Genomic DNA, 19,044 nt, shown 5'->3' on the forward strand with positions numbered 1-19,044 from the left:
TTTGAATTTATAACTCATTAATGGTGATGTGCTTCCATAATTTCAATATCCAGGTTTTTTAAATAAGAAAAGGAAAGAAATGAAAAAAAATTTAATAAAAAAAGAAAAATTTTGTGCAAAGAAAAGGAAGATTGTGACTAAAAGCAGGATCGATAAAAAATCTGTCTACGGCAGACTTCATTTAGTAGAAAGTACAGATTATTTCTTACTGTATCTAATGATTCCCAAACTTATATTCTCAACTTAGACCTCCCACCAAAGGACTGTCCTATATTTCCAGCAATCTCTAGTGAAGGCTTTTTTTTTTCTTCCCATTTTCTTGTCAAGGGCTGCTAGCTTAACCCTCTACCCCACCACACACAATATGTTAGCTGGGAGTCCCTATTATTTTTATATTTATATATTTATGAATAATAGGATGACATATGCACACATATGCTAATTTTTTAAGTTCTCATCTATTTAAAGAGGATAGGGAACATGAAGCTATTCAAGAAGCTATTTCAAGTAAGCATATATGATTCATAGGTACAAGGAAATGTTTGTTAATATCAATTTTAGCTTTATAATTTGACTAAAGAAAGGTAAAAGTAAGATTTGAAGGAAGTGGAATACTCAGGAGGTAGAAGGAGACAGAGGCAAAGAATGTGAGGTAGAAAAACTCATCTCTGATTTTTTAACTTTTGTCTTATTTTTCTGTTGTTGGCAAAAGGAGCATCATTATTTAACCTGTCACCCTGACATTCCTCACCCCCAGTCTAGATCTGTTACATGGGAATAGTCCCAGATTGTTATGAGGATTAAATGAGAGGACCTATGTTAAAAATGGCATATAAGTAGGCTCAAAAATACTTTTCAGAAAACTGAAATAATCCCTTAGCAAATTGTGGGGTTATTTCTTATTTGAGGCTATGGCCTACTAGTGACAGAACTAAGACTAATTCAGGTGCTAGAAGAAATGAATAAGAGTACTTGTGTGGATTTGGGCAATTACTTCAGACATCTTCGGATTCAGTTCCTTCCAAAAGGAAAGACTCAAATTAAAAAAGAGAACAATTAGTTCTTTATAATAGCCTGTGACTTGTGAGAATTCTTTGAGATAATTCAAAGTGCTTAGAATGTGCCTGGTGCATAGTAAGAACTCAGTAAGTGTTAATTGCTTTTATTTTTATTATTTCTCATGTTTTAAAAAAAAATTTTTTTAGGTGAACCATTTTAAGGAAACCAAATGTATGTGTTTTTACAGATAGAGGTAAATTGCCAATTAGAATGTGCATCTAATTTAGAAATCCAGTAGCAGCTGAAGAAATCTTGATGGTTTTCTCACATTTTTTTTTTTTTAAGATTATATTTTTAAGCAATCTCTACATCCAGTGTGGGGCTCGAACTTAAAACCCCAAGATCAAGAGCCACATGCTCTACTGACTGAGCCAGCCAGACGCCCTGGTTTTCTTACATGTTTAAAGGTCTAAATCTCTGTAGTTACTGGAATTTAGCAGTCCTAATAATTTAGAGATTTATCTCTTTAGAAGAATATCTGTTGGTTGGACTACCTTGTTTCTCTTATTTCTATTGGCTGTGTAATGGCAAGTCTGGCATATTCAATTGCAAAGCAGTGCCTAAAGGGCTTTATGAGATTAACAGCCGTGATGTTGTAATCTTTGAGCGAATCTATTGTAATTGCTTGTTTAATTGTCCATCTCCCTTGTTAGACTATAAAGTCAGCGAAGGCAGTGACATTCTTGCACACCATTGAATTTTCAGTGCCTAGAACAGTGCCTGGCACATGCTCCTATTCAGAATATTTGTTGAAGAATAGAGAGTGACTTCCCATTTGAAAACACATGGCAAGGGAGGGATTCTAAAAGATGCATCATGTATTGTAGTATTGAATTTCTGATTTTTGTTTGAAACCTGGTTTTGCAACAATGCAAGTAATGGCATTCTCATGAATTTCATTTTCTCTCTTAATAGTAAACAAAGTGAAGGAAAATTTCGTGGAAAAGGTCAGACTGCAGAATCATTACAACCTAGGTTTGAATACAAGCTCTGTGTCAACAGCTTAAGCTCTCCCAGCCTCAGTGTGCTCATCTCTTAAATAGGGATAGTTTCGAGTTAGGTATTGTGGGAATTAAATGAGGTGACGTAAAAAATGGCACATAGAAGCTTCAACAAAAAGTTAGGTTCCTTTCTCCTTTTCTTCTCCTCATAGCACATAATTAAAAGTAATTCGGGGGCGCCTGGCTGACTCAGTCGGCAGAGAATGGGACTCTTGATCTCGGGGTTGTAAATTCAAGCTCTATGTCGGGTGTAGAGATTACTTAAAAATAAAATCTAAAAAAAAGGTAATTCAGCTTTTCTTTATTTCAAAGTAATCTGCATACTATGATGATATTTGGGTAAGAAATGGGAATAGTAGTAGGCAGGCTCCTATGGGAAACAGGTTGGTTAGACCAGAAATTGGGAAGCCAAAGGTAGTTCTAGCGTTTTTTCTGACTGGGAATATGACTTGGGGTAAATCACCTAACCTCCGTGGCCTGAGTTTGTTTCTATTAAGTGATAGCCCCCAGTGACGAATAATATTTGAGAAAGCATCAAAAGCACTGTTTTCTACCCCGTTAAAAATAAGTTTCTAGAATGTCAACATTAGCAAGAATAACAAGATTGGCAACAAAAAGGTCTTTAAAACAACATGGAAACACTGTTGTTTGTCTTGGGCACCTGAGACATCAGAGCTGCCCCCCCCCCCCGCCGAATTTATAATTGTTAATTTGCATCGTTCGTTTTTCTGAAGCAAATCAGTACATTTAGAAATCCATATTTCGTGGAGCTACTTAACTAATTGCTGCAATCAGCAGCAATTTATTTTATAACAGCGCTGTTCAGATCACTCTCAGGTTGGCATACCGTGCAGTGTTTTTTATGATCCTAGTTTTAATGATGAGTTTTAATAGGGGAAAATGGTTAATCTGTTAATATTCTCCTGAAAACCCTAACTTTAATCCTATATTTTCTCTTTACCCAAAGGTAACTTAAACGGCCATAGCAAAGTCATTGACCCAGTGGGTACACCAGCTGTTGGAGAGGCTGTCCCATTTAGAAGGACCTAGAGAGGAAAAGCATACCCTGTTTTCCCTCTTGTTTGGAGACCCTCATTAAATTACTCAGAAACAATCATCAGATAGCTGCTGTTCAAGTTAATGGCACCTCTGAGTCCCTGTCAAGAGAGCTTTATTTAATGCGCAACAGACCTGGAGTGATGCAGGTGCTTTTTCGGGCCCTCATTTAATTTAAGCTGCTTTAGTTGGCATGGCAACTAGTTGAGACATCTGGGAGACATTATGCTGGGGATTGAGACTTCAGAGGATTTCTGCCGGAGCAAAGCAGAAACCTTATCATAAAGTGGTGTGTGTTGCTTCTAAATTTCTGAAGCTATAATATTGTTAAATCTTCAAATTCAGGAATTGTATTGTACAGAGAAATCAAGTTTTTAAAGGTTTGGCCTGTTTGTTGGCTTGTTTTCTGTGAAGAAAAAGCCCTTTTATTTGTGGAGTGAAAAATGTATTTCCCCTGAAGAGTTTACTTTGTTAAACTAAAACTTGATAAAACTTAATTCTCTGCAGAATTGTCATTTTAATCACTTTATAAAAATAATACATTTAAAATCTTTCAGTCTTCTGTGTTTAAAATATTTTAGAGGAGGGACACCTGGGTGGCTCAGTTGGTTAAGCGTCTGCCTTCGGCTCAGGTCATGATCCCAGAGTCCTGGGATCAAGTCCCACATCGGGCTCTTTGCTCAGTGTGAAGCCTGCTTCTCCCTCTGCCCCTCCCCCCGCTCATGCTCTCCCTCTCTCTCTCTGTCTCTCTCTCTCTGACAAATAAATAAAATCTTTAAAAATAAATAAATAATAACTCAGTGTTAATAAATCAAAATAATTAAATACGGAAAAAATAAATAAATAAATAATAAAATATTTTAGAGGAGAGGAAAGCCCCTCTGCACAGAGGTAATAAACAAAATGGTAAAGATGGACAGGGGCTCTATGTGGTTTTGCCCTGGACTTTCTGGTTAATTTAAAAGTTTATCAACCTACCCCCATTCAATTTTTTTTTCATTTTTATTAAGTTTTTTACTTTAATTCCAATATAGGTAACATACCGTGCTATATTACTTTCAGGTGTACAATATAGAGATTCAACAATTCTCTACATCACTCAGTGCTCTGTCTCATTCTCTTTTTAAGTCAGCTTATCATCTTCTTAAGCAGAGGTATGAAAGTAGCACTCTCCTTTCTTAAGTATTACAACAGGCAATTGAATAAAAGGTTTTTCAGGTTCACAGATCCTGAGGACAGTGACATGAGAATCTAGTCATTTGTGTTTAGCAGGGGGAATACCCGCTGGTTTATATTTTATGAGAAATTATACACATATGTATGTGGTCTTAGTAGAGAAGAATTGACTTTACCGTTTGAAATCATGCTTTATATTCATTTTCAATACCTTGCTTTTCATTTTGATACCTGATATACTTTTCTCTGTGTTAGGGTTAAACCATATGAAATTACTATTTTTGTTGGTCAGTAATGGTCCAGTATTGTCAGTTCAGATCCAATAGGTTGAGGGTGAACAACACCCTGATCTGGAAATACATGTTTTGTAATGCTAAATGAAATGTACGAATTTTTTTCTGAAATGAATAATTTTTTTTAAATTTTATTTATTTATTTGACAGAGTGAGAGACAGTGCGAGAAGGAACACAAGCAGGGGGAGTGGGAGAGGGAGAAGCAGGCTTCCCACCGAGCAGGGAGCCCGATGCGGGGCTCGATCCCAGGACCCTGGGATCATGACCTGAGCCGAAGGCAGACGTTTAACGACTGAGTCACCCAGGCGCCCCTGAAATGAATAATTATTTATAAAATAATCTGGTTGTAGAACCTTAACCATTCCAGCCAGACAATGTTTCCTTTTCCCCTTTCTTTGAAAATGTAGTCTCTGTTAGAAGAAAGCATATGACATTATTTCATACTTTTCTCTGTTTTTGGCTTCTGTGTCGTTTATTCCTTTTATAAGTCAAAGCAAGATTTTTCAAGTGCCAGCAATATGAATTCAACCCGATAACTTGAAAATTAAGATGTTTTCTCTCTGCTACATGCATGCATACCAACTGTCACTACTAACAGTAAAGATTCTGGCATCACAACTTGGCTACCCATTTTGTAGATATGAAAGGCAGAATAGAATAAAACCTGCTTTTCACTTCCATGCAAGAACTTTTCAATCCTTGCAGGAACAAAAAGTTATCAGACTCATCAGACATGACTGACATCCCATACGGATAAGTGCATCATACTGTCTTTAGGAATTTTTTTTTTTCCGAGTAAAGTCTCAAGTTAACAACCCTTAATACGGTGATGGCAGTTGTAAAGTTTTTTTGTTTTTGTTGCTGTTGTTTATGTATAATGTTTCTGTTTTTGGTCCTTTGAGATTTTGGAACCAACTCAAAAATATTGGGACTTCTGATTAAGGCTTAATGGTACAAGTAGAAGTTTTTTCCTATCTCTATGATAAGATTTCCTAGTGGGGAAAAAGGTTTTAAGTATATACAAGAGGGAAATAGTAAGATTCGGATCTTCTTTTTCTATCCTGCAGAAGACTAAAGCTTTATTCCCTGGAGCTGAGCTATGGTGTCTTCGGCCCCTTCCCCAACTCATACAGAACCCTGGCAGCCTGGCCTGTGCCTTCTAAGACAGAAGTTTGGAAGACTTTTCTCCAGAGAAATGGATTAACCCAAGAGAAAGGATCTATACATAATTGAGGATCCCTCATGAAACAAAACTATAAAGCTCTAAGCCATCCCACAGAGCTACATTACAGTCACACAGTAATAACCTAAACGTCCAGTGTTAGGGATTGCTTAAGTCATGACATATTCCAAAAATTGGAATACTATTTAAGCACTTAAAATTATATAAAAGAACTATATACCATGGAAAGTGTTCACAAGTTATTTTAAATGAAAAAATAAGTATATGTAATATGTTCTACTTCGACACCATAATTCCACTTAAAGGAATGTATTAGAAAATAATCAGATTCACATAAAGATATGGATAGAGATAGATGATGTTTATCTCAGGCTTATTTAAAGTAAAAAAAAATTAGAAATAACTTGGATTTTCAACAATGATAGATTGGATAAATGAATTCTATTTGTACATTAGAACACTATATGGTCATAAGAATTCTGCTTTATTAGAATATTTAATAACAGGAGAAAATGCTTATATTTTATTAAGTTAAGAAAACAGGCAGCAACACCATGTATATGTTATAATCCCAATTTCAAATACACACACGTGCACACACACACACACACGTACAACATTTTCACAAAGATGTTAATAGGTTCATTCACAGAGGTAGGATTCTGGGTAGTTTTTCTGTTCCTTGGCTTTTTTGTATTTCCCCAGTTTTCTACAGTGGAAGTTTTTTTTTAACTTTTTTGGAAATTTTTCAAAAATACAGAAAAGTAGAGATAATCATGTAATAACTATCATTTACCCAATACCCAGATTCAACAATTATTCATCATTTTGCCAATCTCATTTCCTCTCTCCCTTTTTATTGAGGGCCAGAAAAAGAAGGCTGGAGTTATTTTAAAGTAGATCCCAAACATCAAATTATTTTACCTATAAATACTTAAATATGCATTTCTAACTGTTAAGGACTTTAAAAACCTAACCATTATGTCATTTTCACACCTAATAAAATTAGCTAATTTCTTAATATTCCCTGATTTCCTCAAAGATCTCTTTTTTAATCAGGTTTGTTTGAATCAGGTTCTAAACAAAGTCCATATATTGCATTTCATTATTACATCTCTTTAGACTCTCTTATCCCGAACATTCCTACCTTCCCTTACCCTCACATACCCACCCTCCCCTTTTTTTTTGGTCATTTATTTGTTGGAGAATTTTTCCTGAAGAATGATCCACACTATGTTTGATCCACATTGTGTGTTTAGCTGATTGCTTCTTCATGGTGTCTCTTGTTCTTTTATTCCCCGTATTTCTAGTAAACTGGTAATTGGAGCTAGAGGATTGATTATATTAGGTTTGTTTTTTTGTTTTTTGAGAGAGGCTGCGGGGGGCAGAGGGAGAGAGAGTCTTAAGCAGGTTCCATGCCCAGCGCAGAGCCCAACACCGGCTCAACATGGGACCTGATCTCACAACCCTGAGATCATGACCCAAGCCGATATCCAGAGTCGGACGCCTAACCGACTGAGCCACCCAGGCACCCCTATATTGAGTTTTTTTAAAGACACGAATACTTTTTTGGGCAGTGGTGTGAATATCACATAGACATAATATCGCACATTAAGTGTTGCTAGGGTTGAGTGGTGGATTGAGGTGATGCTCATCAGTCTCATCCCTTTCAAATGGTTTTAGCAGCCATTGATAATTGGTGCCTGTATCCATGATGTCATAGAGGTTGAAAAATGGCAATTTTTTTTTTTACTCACATAGCATTGCTTTTGCATTGATTAGCTGAAAGTCTTCTATAAGAAACAGAGTGAACATACAGTATATTTTATTACAGTTTTTAAAATTGTAACAAAAAAAGGAAAATAAAATCCAGCCATTGAAACAATCTTAAACACAGTCAAGTCCAACTTTACTACTGTGTAAACCTTAGGTTACTTGCCTTCTGTTAGCCTCAATTTCCTCATCTATAATTGGGAATACCACCACCTCCCTTGTAGGATTGCCATGAAAATTAGATGAGATGATATATTTAAGATACTTAGTAGAGTGCTGGTGTACCTAGTGGGTACTCAGTATACATACATATATCTATATGTGTGTGTGTGTGTATATATGTATATGTATATATATATAATTTCATTCACCCAACAGATGTTTATAGGAGACATAACTGTATGTAGGCATTTGTTTCTGAGAATTTGGGATAGACTTGTGAACAAAACAGACAAAAACCCTTGCCCTCATGGGGCAGGGTTGGGGAGACAGATAAACAATAAACATAATAAGTAAATTATGTAGGGTAAGTACTAAAGGAAGAAAAAGTAGAGCTGGGCAAGTGGGTAGCTATTGTATAAGGCATGCAAGATGCAGTATTAAATGGTCAAGGTAGGCCTCATTCAAAAGATATGATTTGAACAATAACACAAAGGAGGTGAAAGCCATGGTGTCTGGGGAAGCCCATTCCAGGCGGAGGGAACAACTAGAGCAAAGGCCTAAGGTCAGAGTGTGTCTAGTATGTTTAGAGAATAGCAAAAATGGTAGGAGAGAAGGTCAGAGAAGTAAGGAGGACAGTTCATTTATGGCCATGTTAAGGACATTTTAAGGACTTTGGCTTTGACTCTAAATGAAATGGGAAACTTTTGCAGAAGAGTGACAATCAAAAAAATGTCTTGTGAAATGCAGCCAAAAAAATAAGATGAATTGATGAATGGAAAGAGCCATGGATAAACATGTACTAAAGCAAATATGGCAAAATGTTAAGTGTAGAATCTAGGGGGTGGATGTATATATATATGTGTGTGATCACTGTTTAATTCTTTCAAGTTTTCCATGTGTTTAAAAATATCTGTAAGAAAAAAATTTAAGCTATTAAGAAAAAAATCTAAATCTAACCCTGGTAATAATATCGTAATTTAACTGATATGTATTGTTTTATAGGATGATTCTAACATGTCACCGAAAACTCTCCTTAGGAAATTCTACATGAGAAATCTCATTTCCTCACTAACCTTCATTATGGAATAGAATGTAATTCTTTGGAAAGAATCTGATTAATAAAACCTAAAATAAAAGTAACCTAAGAATATAAAAACATTAAAAATTACATTTTCTATATAGTAAAGTCACTGTCAATATTTAGACAAAATAGAAATATAAGAGTCAAAAATTTATTCTGGCTGCTGTGTTTTAGAAATCTAAAGGTCTTGGGCCAAGGGAGGTAACAGTGGACATGTTAAGAAGTAGTCTAATTCTGTGGCTAGATTTTGAAAGAACCAACAGGGTTCCCTGATGGATTGGAGGTAGAGTAAGAGAGAAAAAGAGCAATCTGGGATGTCTCCAAGGTTTGTGGCTTGTGGTATGAGCAGCTTGCTGGAAAAATAGGTTTGTTATAGCAAAGCCTACAACTAGAATAATTTGGTGGGGGGAAAATGGAGAATATACGTTTGGACAGTTTTGGACAGTTTGAGATGTCAGTTAGACATCTAGAGGAGATGATGAGTAGACAGATAAACAAGGCTGGACTTAAGGAAACAAGATTAACTAGAGATATAAAATTGGGAGTCATCTGCATGTATATTGTTTAAAGTCTTCGGATTGGATCCAATTACCCAAGAAAGTGAGTGTGGAAAGACAAGAGGACCAAACCCTGGGGCATTTCAACATTAGTGGTTGGAGAAGGGAAACAACAAAGGAGGATTGAGAAGGAACAACCAATGAGAGAAAAGAAAAGCCAACAGTTGGGTGTTCTAGAAGCCATTTGAAGAAAATGTCTCAAGGAGGGCGTTTTGACTGTGTGTCAGGTGTTATCAGTTATTAATTCTCCTCCCTACTTTCAACTTGTTACTACCTGTTTTTGCTAAAATGTTAAATTAGAAGGGTTTTTAAATCACTCTCCCCAGATAATGACCACTTACTACAAGAGTCTTTAAAGCTCATAAAAGTAAAATCCAAAGCCTAACAACACTTTTTAAAAATTTGAGTTTTGAAAGCAGACTCCTTCTCATCTTTATTTTTATATGCCTAGCATTTACCCTTACAGCAAGCATGTAAATGCTAAAACAGGAGTCCTGGGACCGTCTTAGTTCATTTATAGTTCATGCCAAGCACCCTAAGACTACAGCTGCCCCTTAAGATTGTCTATCTTCTAGGACTAGCTGTGGGACAATACTGATACAAGAAGTGTTTCACAGGCTGTCAGGTGGGTTGTCTTTTCAAAAGATTCCATAATATTGCTCTGGAAGAAGAAAGTTAGGATCTGAAGAACTAAGAAAGCGGAATAACTGCAGCCCAGTAACAGCTCTGCTTTGTTGTTGTTTTGCCTTTCCCTGCTTTGAGTTGTACAGGGCTAGGGGAGCTTTAGTGTTTTAACTCAGAACATGAAATTGACTTTCACAAGGTGTCAAAAGAATTTGAAACCTAATAGGAATCTCCTGAAATCAAGGTAGTCTCCCCTTGTCTTAAGGAAGGTTAAAAAATTTAAATCATAAAATTCACCCATACTTGTAATGAGTCCTTAACTGCACAGGGGTAAGACATGAATTTGCCCTATTTTAGATAAAACAAAAGAGTTACCTTCATAAGAGTTCTGAATTCCACATCTTCATTGCTCCCCAGGCTCCAGCCTTTGATTATCTGGCATGTGTTGTTTGAACAAAACCCTGAGAGTATAAAAGTACAAAACATAGGAAGCTTAAAACTTAAAGGAGCCATAAATGTAAAAAAAAAAAAAAGTTAAATACTAAAAGAATTAAGATTGTAGATAGACTTGGATTTGAACTAATCATTTTACGCATTTCTAGGAATACTATCCTTCACAAAGCAACTTATGCCACAGTTGATGGGTAGGTTGTCATCCTTTCCATTGGTGCCATGGTGGCCTAGGGTGAGACCCCCAATCCTCTCTTGTTTGGATTCAGAGGATGCTCCAGTAACATGTCTGAATAGATCCTGAGACTGTTTGGTCTTCACATTCTTCCTGGCCTGGCTGTCATTTAAAATGTTTATCCTTGGGGTGCCCGGGTGGCTCAGTCGGCTAAGCGTCTGCCTTCGGCTCAGGTCATGATCTCAGGGTCCTGGGATCGAGCCCCACATTGGGCTCCCTGCTCAGCTGGGAGCCTGCTTCTCCCTCTCCCTCTGCTGCTCCCCCTGCTTGTGCTCTCTTGCTTGCGCACGCTCTCTCTCTCTCTCAAATAAAATCTTTTAAAAAATAAAATGTTTATTATTTTTGAGAAGATATTTGCCAATGACATATCCAATAAAGGGTTAGTATACAATATATATAAAAAACTATGCAACTGAACATCCAAAAAAAATAATTAAAAATGGGCAGAAGACATACAGATGGTCAACAGACACATGAAAAGATTCTCAACATCTCTTGTCATCAGGGAAATGCATATCAAAACTACAATGAGATGTCACCTCACACCTATCAGAATGGCTAAAATCAACAACACAAGAAACAACAGGTGTTGGTGGATGTGGAGAGAAAGGAGCCCTGGTGCGCTGTTGGTGGGAACGCAAACTGGTGTAGCCACTGTGGAAAACAGTATGGAGGTTCCTCAAAATATAAATAAATAAATAAAATGCCTTAGGATCCAGTAATCTCACTACTGGGTATTTACCCCCAAAATACAAAAACACTAATTCAAAGAGATATATGCACCCCTATGTTTATTGCAGCATTATTTACAATAGCCAAATGATGGAAGCAACCCAAGTGTCCATCGATAGATGAATGGATAAAGAATATGTGGTATATAGATACACAATGGAATATAAAAAAGAATGAAATCTTGCCATTTGCAACAACCATGGATGGATCTAGAGGGTATAATGCTAAACTAAGTCAGTTGGAGAAAGACAAAACACCATATGATTTCACTCCTGTGGAATTTAAGAAACAAACGAACAAAGGAAAAAAACCAGACTCTTAACTATAGAAAACAATTACCAGAGAGAAAGTGATTGGGGGGATGGGTGAAATAGGTGAAGGGGATTAAGAGTGCATTTATCATGATGAGCACTGAGTACTGTATAGAATTGTTGAATCACTATATTGTACACCTGAAACTAATAGAACTCTGTAAACTACATTTGAATTAACTTCAAAAATGTTTATCCTTATTTTTCTTTTGTAATGCTAATTATAGAGACAGTTTATTTCTGCTAACTTCTAAATGGTAAATTCTTTAATTTTGGCAATTTTTTTTATCTTGTGAGGGCTGGAATTCTTACCCCTGTAATGCTGTCTAGAAGCTTTCTTTCTCTAAGCTTTTCCCAGCTTTAAGAATGGAGGTTATTCTTTAGACCTAGTGCCTACTTTGAGGGGATTGGGGGCTGAATTCTTGGAATTCTCCTTAACTTAAAACCTCAAGATATGTTGTCACAGAATTGATGCAGAGTGACCTACATAAAATTATCGTCTCTCCTCAGCCACTCAGCTCAGATCATGTCAAAGTTTTTCTTTATCAGATTTTGCGAGGTAAGATTTTCTTTTTGAAGAAAAAGGTAGTGGCACTGTATAAGTGAAATGTTTTGCTTTTCATTTGAACTTTAATCTGACCTTCCAAGGCTTTTTTCTTCCCTAAAGACTTTTTTCTTTTGACCAAGGTATATTTAATAATCTCTACACTTGATGTTAAGAGGCTTTTAAGGGTGGCCAAATGGTTCTTATTTTCACTGATGGAAGAGAAAGCCCTAATTCATTACACAGTTAAGTAGGTTAATCTAGGGAGGTACATAAGCAGGATGGTTTGTGGAACCCTGTGGTCTGTCACAAAGTTTCCTTTAAACAGCCTTTAGTAGGAGTATGTGGCTGGCATCAGGTGACTCAATTGAAAAGTAACTGTGTTCCTTATGGATGACATTTATTCTTCAAGTGTGGTCCAAGTGTTGGCTGGTATACCTGAGTCCAACTCTAGAAAAACAAGACTCTTAAAGCCAAAGCATCAAGGAGGCTGAGAAACAGCAATATAATTCTCCAGACCGGCTCATTAAAGAGCACCGACTTGATAGAGAGGCAGTTTGAACCGACATTGCTAGAGCTTCTTCTGGCCATCAGGTATATCCTCTGGAATTTTGCTGTTACAAATGGAGAATCGTTTAAAGCTGACACAGCTTTCTTACCTAGTAAAACACTCTTCTCCCTCCGCTCCCACACCAGGATTCATAGATTCAGGTATTCTTTATGGAGATTAAAAAGCATCTACCAAGAGAATGAAAACACACACAAGGCGTTAAAACTAGGATGTTCACCTTCCATAGATGTGTTGATATTCTGTGGCAGGGGACAGAAGGAAGATATTAGATATTGGATCTTTTTTTACACTTATAAAAAAATATATGATTTGCTGTGTTTTATTCAAAAGACTCAGCCTTGAAGCTGTGACCTTTTTCTAACAGTGCTAAAACTCAGTCTTTTAATATGTCAAAAATATTTTAAAGTAATTAACTACCCCTCTCGAATCTCAGTGGTGGGGAATACTACTGACAAACCTGGGCAGGTTACTGAATTTTGTCTTATCAGTGAAAATCTGCCCTAGGAAGGGCTCCCTGGGGGGTAATGAGGATTTGTTGGAGCTGGCTCAGAATCACAGGTTGAGAGTACCAATAGCAGAGCTCCAGTAGCCACCCACACTTAGGAACAATTCAAGGATATTGGTATGGTCAACTTTAATTCCAGCGCCTGAAAAGCTTATCTATATTTAAACCTAACTCATCTTTTGAATTATAGGCATTATCTGTAAATTGTGCAACCTTTGATGACACTTTATTTTACAAAATTACAGTTTTTTGAGGTAGGACTAACTGAAGCTTTTAATAACGTTTATTATGCCATTATTTAGAGAACAATCTTAAATCCTGTATTCTCTGTTACCGTGGTTTTCCCCAAATCATTGGTTGAGTGAAAAGAATTAAATATCTGCAATTAAATCCGTTTGTTATTTCAGGTTTGAAATATCTCCATTCAGCTGGCATTTTACATCGAGACATTAAGCCAGGGAATCTCCTTGTGAACAGCAACTGTGTTCTAAAGGTAGCTTTTCAGTTTCTTTAAATATCTGAGAAAAATTTAGAATGCCAAGGCAGGTTTAAGAACAGTGTGTTTTTGTGAAAGAGTTAAATTTATTTTCATCACTTTACCAAATAATTAAAGAACCGAGTTTTCTCTAGCAGTATCACTAGTCATGGCCATAGTAACTGATTTGTCATCTTGACTCATGGTTTCTTCATGATAGTTTGCATATGTTTTGGAAACACTGAAATTGGAATTACAATGTGACCAGAAAGAAGATAGAGAAGGTAATTTCTTTTTAGATTGTTCCAATGCTAAAGGAAGTATATATCAAAAGAAATATTGCAAGACTAGTAAGTTATTTATATGAGAATGAAGTATGGCTTTCAAGAAGACTGTGTTTTTGCACAGCTAACATTTCTATGCCCTGTGTGACTGAAGTAGCCAAGTAAGGAAGTGGAAACACTTAAAAGTGAAAATACTAGGGGCGCTTGGGTGGCTCAGATGGTTAAATACCTGCCTTTGGTTCAGGTCATGATCCGGGAGTCCTGGGATCAAGCCCCATGTGGGGCTCCCTGCTCAGCAGGGAGTCTGCTTCTCCCTCTGCCCCCTCACCCTGTTCATGCTCTCTCTCTCTCAAATAAATAAAATCTTTTTAAAAAAAAAGAAGATAAAAATACTAAGCCAGAAAAGGGTCAAATATATTTGACAATATATAGTAGCCAATCCTGCTACTCCCTCTGAAGGCGAATTGATTACAGGATTTAATTGTAGTTAGTAGCCCCAAAATTTCAAGCCATCAGTTTCAATTTTACTTTCCCCCAGTATCTCCACCTACCCCCCATCCGTTGTTTCTTGTTAGAGTGGCTCACAAATCGCAAAATCCACATATATGCATTTCCCTGCCTCTAATAGATGTATTAATGGAACTCCTAGTGAGAGGCCTACCATATTTTCCCCATCATAGAAATTAGAGATAAGGGCCTTCCTAGAACTCTGTGATCTCTGTGTAAGCAAATATAAATTCTATTTATTTTATGAGTGGCTACAGTATTAATGGTGCTTCAGTCTGCAGTAAATATTCTTAACATTCCAACTGATATATTTGAAAAAGAAAACTGGTTTTTTGTTTGTTGTTTTAATAAATAAAGTTTATTTATATTTAAGTTTAAATAAATAAAGATTTATTTATTTGGAAGAAAGAGTGTGCACAGTGGGGAGGGGCAGAGGGAGAGGGAGAGAGAGTTCCAAGCGGACTCCATGCTGAGCACAGAGTACAACGCAGGGCTTGACCTCACGACACTGAGATCATGACCTAAACCGAAACCAAGAGTCAGATGCTTAACCGACTGTGCCACCAGGCACCCCAAGAAAACTGGTTTTTAGATGTTGCCTGCTTTATAAGTTATCAAGCTGTCATTGTTACTTAGTTTGATGGCAGTTAAACTAAATATTAAAAGCAAGTATATAAATGAATATCATTTTGTATTTTAAATGCTTTCTTTAAACTCTGGCCAATTTTCTTTAAAAGCTGGTATGTTATACTGTGAAAAAAAATCACCCTTCCTTATAGCCTTGAAGAACTGTTCCTGATTTAACTCTAGAAAGATTTTTTTTAAAAAAACTATCAGGGGCTCCTGGGTGGCTCAGTTGGTTAAACATCTGCCTTCGGTTCAGGTCACAATCCCGGGGGTCCTGGGATGGAGTCCCTCATCCGGCTCCCTGCTCAGTGGGGAGTCTGCTTCTCCCTCTCCCCCCCCCCCCCATGTTCTCTCTCTCTCTCTCTCAAATAATATCTTTTAAAAAAAAAAAAACTATCTTTCATATTTTCCCTGAAAACAATGTTGTAGTTCAGTCTCTTTCACAGAGAAATTAATTGTTCCCAGTGTCCACTAAAGTAAATATTCCTTCTATAGGTCATTGAGTTCATTTCCCTGCTACCTTTCCACTTTTTAAAGAGCTGCAGCCTATCCCCATAACTCTAATTTTAATTTAAAAAAATTTTTTTAAACCTTAGGTATTCTTTATTCTGTTCAGACCAAATCAGTTTTACGACAATTTAAAAGTGCCAGTTTCTTCTTATTTTGGTTTCTGGCTGGAGAACTTCCCAAAGCATTTTGTTTAGAACCTGTCTTACTTGGTGCCACTACGTGCTTGAGGTCCATTTTTCAAATAATCTGTTATGGTATTATAACTTCTAGCTACACAAACGAATAACTAGAGGAAAATGTCATTTATGAATAAACAACACAAAGATCAGGATAAATTGAAATTGTGCCCCACTCCTTTGACTTGTCTTAGCAGCCTACTTTTAAGACCCAGAATGGAGTGCCAAGCTACGGACACTAATTCTTCTCAAGTGTACAAATTCATCAAAAATAATATGATAAAACATTTCTTTTAAATTAGTATCCTTTCATATTCTGAATATATTTTGTTTCCTATTAAGCACAAAATGGATAATTTTGTTGGAAATCTCATTATCTTTTTGGTTGTCTGATCATATAAGCTTCTTACTTTGGGTTTAGCTTGTCTTCCAGATAAATTGCCCAAAATGACTCCAGACAGACTGGTGTTTTTAACAGAGGACTTGCTTTATAACAGAAAACATTTTCTGTCTGGTGGGTGGTTGGTGGTGGTGGTGGTGGTTGTTGTTGTTGTTGTTGTTGTTTTTCTATAAATCCAAGAAAGATATAGGAAAATGGATTTAAGTTCTTTGGTTTTGTTTTATTTTAAAAGATATCCTAAAACGTCACGGCCAAGGAAGAGAGTTTTAAAATATTATGTGTTATTTGAACACTAGCCTTTGGGAGAATTTGATAAGCAATTTATAGGGTTTTGGGGTGTTTTTTTTTCCTTTTTGGTATGGTTTTCAAACATTTTTTTAAGCTGCCAAGACCCTTTTTTTCAAATAAAATCTTATGCTGCAACCTCAACTTAGAAAACAGTGTTAGTTCATCACTTATAATATTGACTCATGAAGTTAATCAGTGAAAATGCTGGAGCTTGGAAGGCCCTTACTCTCTTATCTTAACCTCAGTGCTCCCACTTTTTGTTTTGGTGGCCCAGTATTAAGAAAATTTTCTTAATATGAGAAATTCCTGAAAATAAGCAGAAGTTGCTGGTGGTGGCACTGCTGCTGTCTACTTACAGCTCACCTTGTAACCTCAGCATACTTTTCAGTTAAACAGAAATAACAAGAAAAGATTTATTCCTAGGTCTGCATATAAATTAACCACTTTCTCATTTACTGTTGTGTTACGGGGTTCTAGCATACTTTCCAAATGATGAGAGGCATTCATTTAAATATTTACAGCACAAAGAAATGAGTGAAACTAGTAGCATTGGTATCCTACAGTGTGCTACATTTTGACATACATATTTGAGTGTGAATAGTATTTTAAATAGATAGGTACATGGGAAGTTTAGGACTCAGTTTGAAACCCATAGATCTAAAGAAATTTTACTATGTGTATGCCATAAAGACAGTGAACATAGCTCAGGAGGTCTTCAAGATAGGCACTTTTTTTTTCGTATAATTCCTTGATAAGCCTTGAAAATACATAGTTTGGTTTGTACATTAAACCTAGAAATATGCATTGAGCTGTCTTTTTGGTTTAGTTATCAGTTGAAAAGATGAGTGAGAACAATTTTTTTTTTAAGATTTTTTTTTTTTTAATTTATTTGGCAAAGAGAGAGAGAGAGCACGCACAAGCAGGGGGAGTGGCAGGCAGAGGGAGAAGCAGGCTCCCTGCTGAGCAAGGAGCTGGATGCGGGACTCGATCCCAGGACCCCAGGATCATAACCTGAGCCAAAGGCAGATGCTTAACCAACTGAGCCACCCAGGCGCCCGAGAAGAATATTTTTAAGATTCATCATTTTATATAGAAATAAGGAATTTTGAGACTTTTTTTTCCTCTTATGCAAATAAGATCAAATTATATATTGACACAAATATACTCTACCTGTATCATTCGAAACTTTTCAAAGTTCAGAGATCTATCAAGATTTTGATTTTTTGCTTATTTTGTTTTACTTTACCATTTGTAAATATATTTGTCTCTTTAACAATATTTTGATAATCTTTTCTATTTAGATTTGTGATTTTGGATTGGCCAGAGTGGAGGAATTAGATGAATCCCGTCATATGACTCAGGAAGTTGTCACTCAGTATTATCGGGCTCCGGAAATCCTGATGGGCAGTCGTCATTACAGCAATGCTATTGACATCTGGTCTGTCGGATGTATCTTTGCAGAACTACTAGGACGAAGAATACTGTTTCAGGCACAAAGTCCAATTCAGCAGGTATGATTTTACTTTAGGCTTTAGTAGCTTTCAGTTCTATTACAGATTTAAAGGAAAAACCGTCTTGCACACACGTGTGGGGCTTATTCGTTGTACTGTCTAAGTTGCTTTTAGCAAATTGAGGTTCATTTAAAATTCAGAAAGTTAGGAAGTTGAAGATTACAGAGAGATTCATTTTGTAACTTACGAACCTATTAGAGGGAGTGTTGACTTTATTACATGCACTGATGCATAGCAGCAGACTCTGCTGTAACAGTTTGCACAGGTGTAATCTTCCACTATTAGAGGGCCTCTGTTCTTTCTGAATGGGTCAGACTCGAAAATGCATTTGATGCCTTAATGTACTTACACTTTGTGCTTAGAATATAAATTTTGAGTGTTGATTTCCTTCAATGTGAACATTTAAGAACATTTCAAACCTTTATTTTTGGGCTAACATATTTAAATATGGCAGAGAACATTAGGAGCTTATTAAAATGTAGCTTTAGGAAACCATTGGTGATACTTTATCTGCCCTAAGAGCTAATTCATTACCCCACATATTTTCTTGAGATAATTCTTAAGTATTGTTTTATCCTTAACAATAGTGTTTGCATGAGAATAATGTATCAATGATGTGCTCAGCCTGTAAAATCAAATTGGTGGGTTCAAATCCTAGCTCTGCCACTTACTATCTATTAATTCTTAGGCAAACTAAACCATTCTGAGGATTGTTGTGCAAATTAAAAGAAATAATAAAGCTGAAAATGAGGCCTGGCACATAGTAAGCACTCAGCAAATATTAGCGACTGTTATAGTAGTTATATGCCAGGATGTTAGCATTGCAGCGGTAAATAAGAAAAAGTTAGTTCCTGCCTTTGTGCAACTTTCACATGAGACAAAATAAATGAGTACACAAATAAATATAATGTAAGTAAGCTAAGTAATGATAAATTCTGTGGAGAAAAATTGA

General features: G+C 36.3%; 1 protein-coding gene across 1 annotated transcript in view; it reads left to right on the top strand.

Moving 5' to 3' along the window:
* Window positions 1-19,044, top strand: part of NLK (nemo like kinase) — a 175,538-nt gene that overhangs the window by 132,504 nt on the left and 23,990 nt on the right. The window contains exons 4-6 of the mRNA XM_032428972.1: window positions 12,147-12,253; window positions 13,722-13,807; window positions 17,883-18,092. Of these exons, the coding sequence (XP_032284863.1) occupies window positions 12,147-12,253; window positions 13,722-13,807; window positions 17,883-18,092 (403 nt within the window). The remainder of the gene's footprint in view (window positions 1-12,146; window positions 12,254-13,721; window positions 13,808-17,882; window positions 18,093-19,044) is intronic.

Source organism: Phoca vitulina, unplaced genomic scaffold (assembly GCF_004348235.1).
Source record: "Phoca vitulina isolate PV1807 unplaced genomic scaffold, GSC_HSeal_1.0 scaffold40, whole genome shotgun sequence".
In the NCBI taxonomy this organism is placed as follows: domain Eukaryota; kingdom Metazoa; phylum Chordata; class Mammalia; order Carnivora; family Phocidae; genus Phoca; species Phoca vitulina.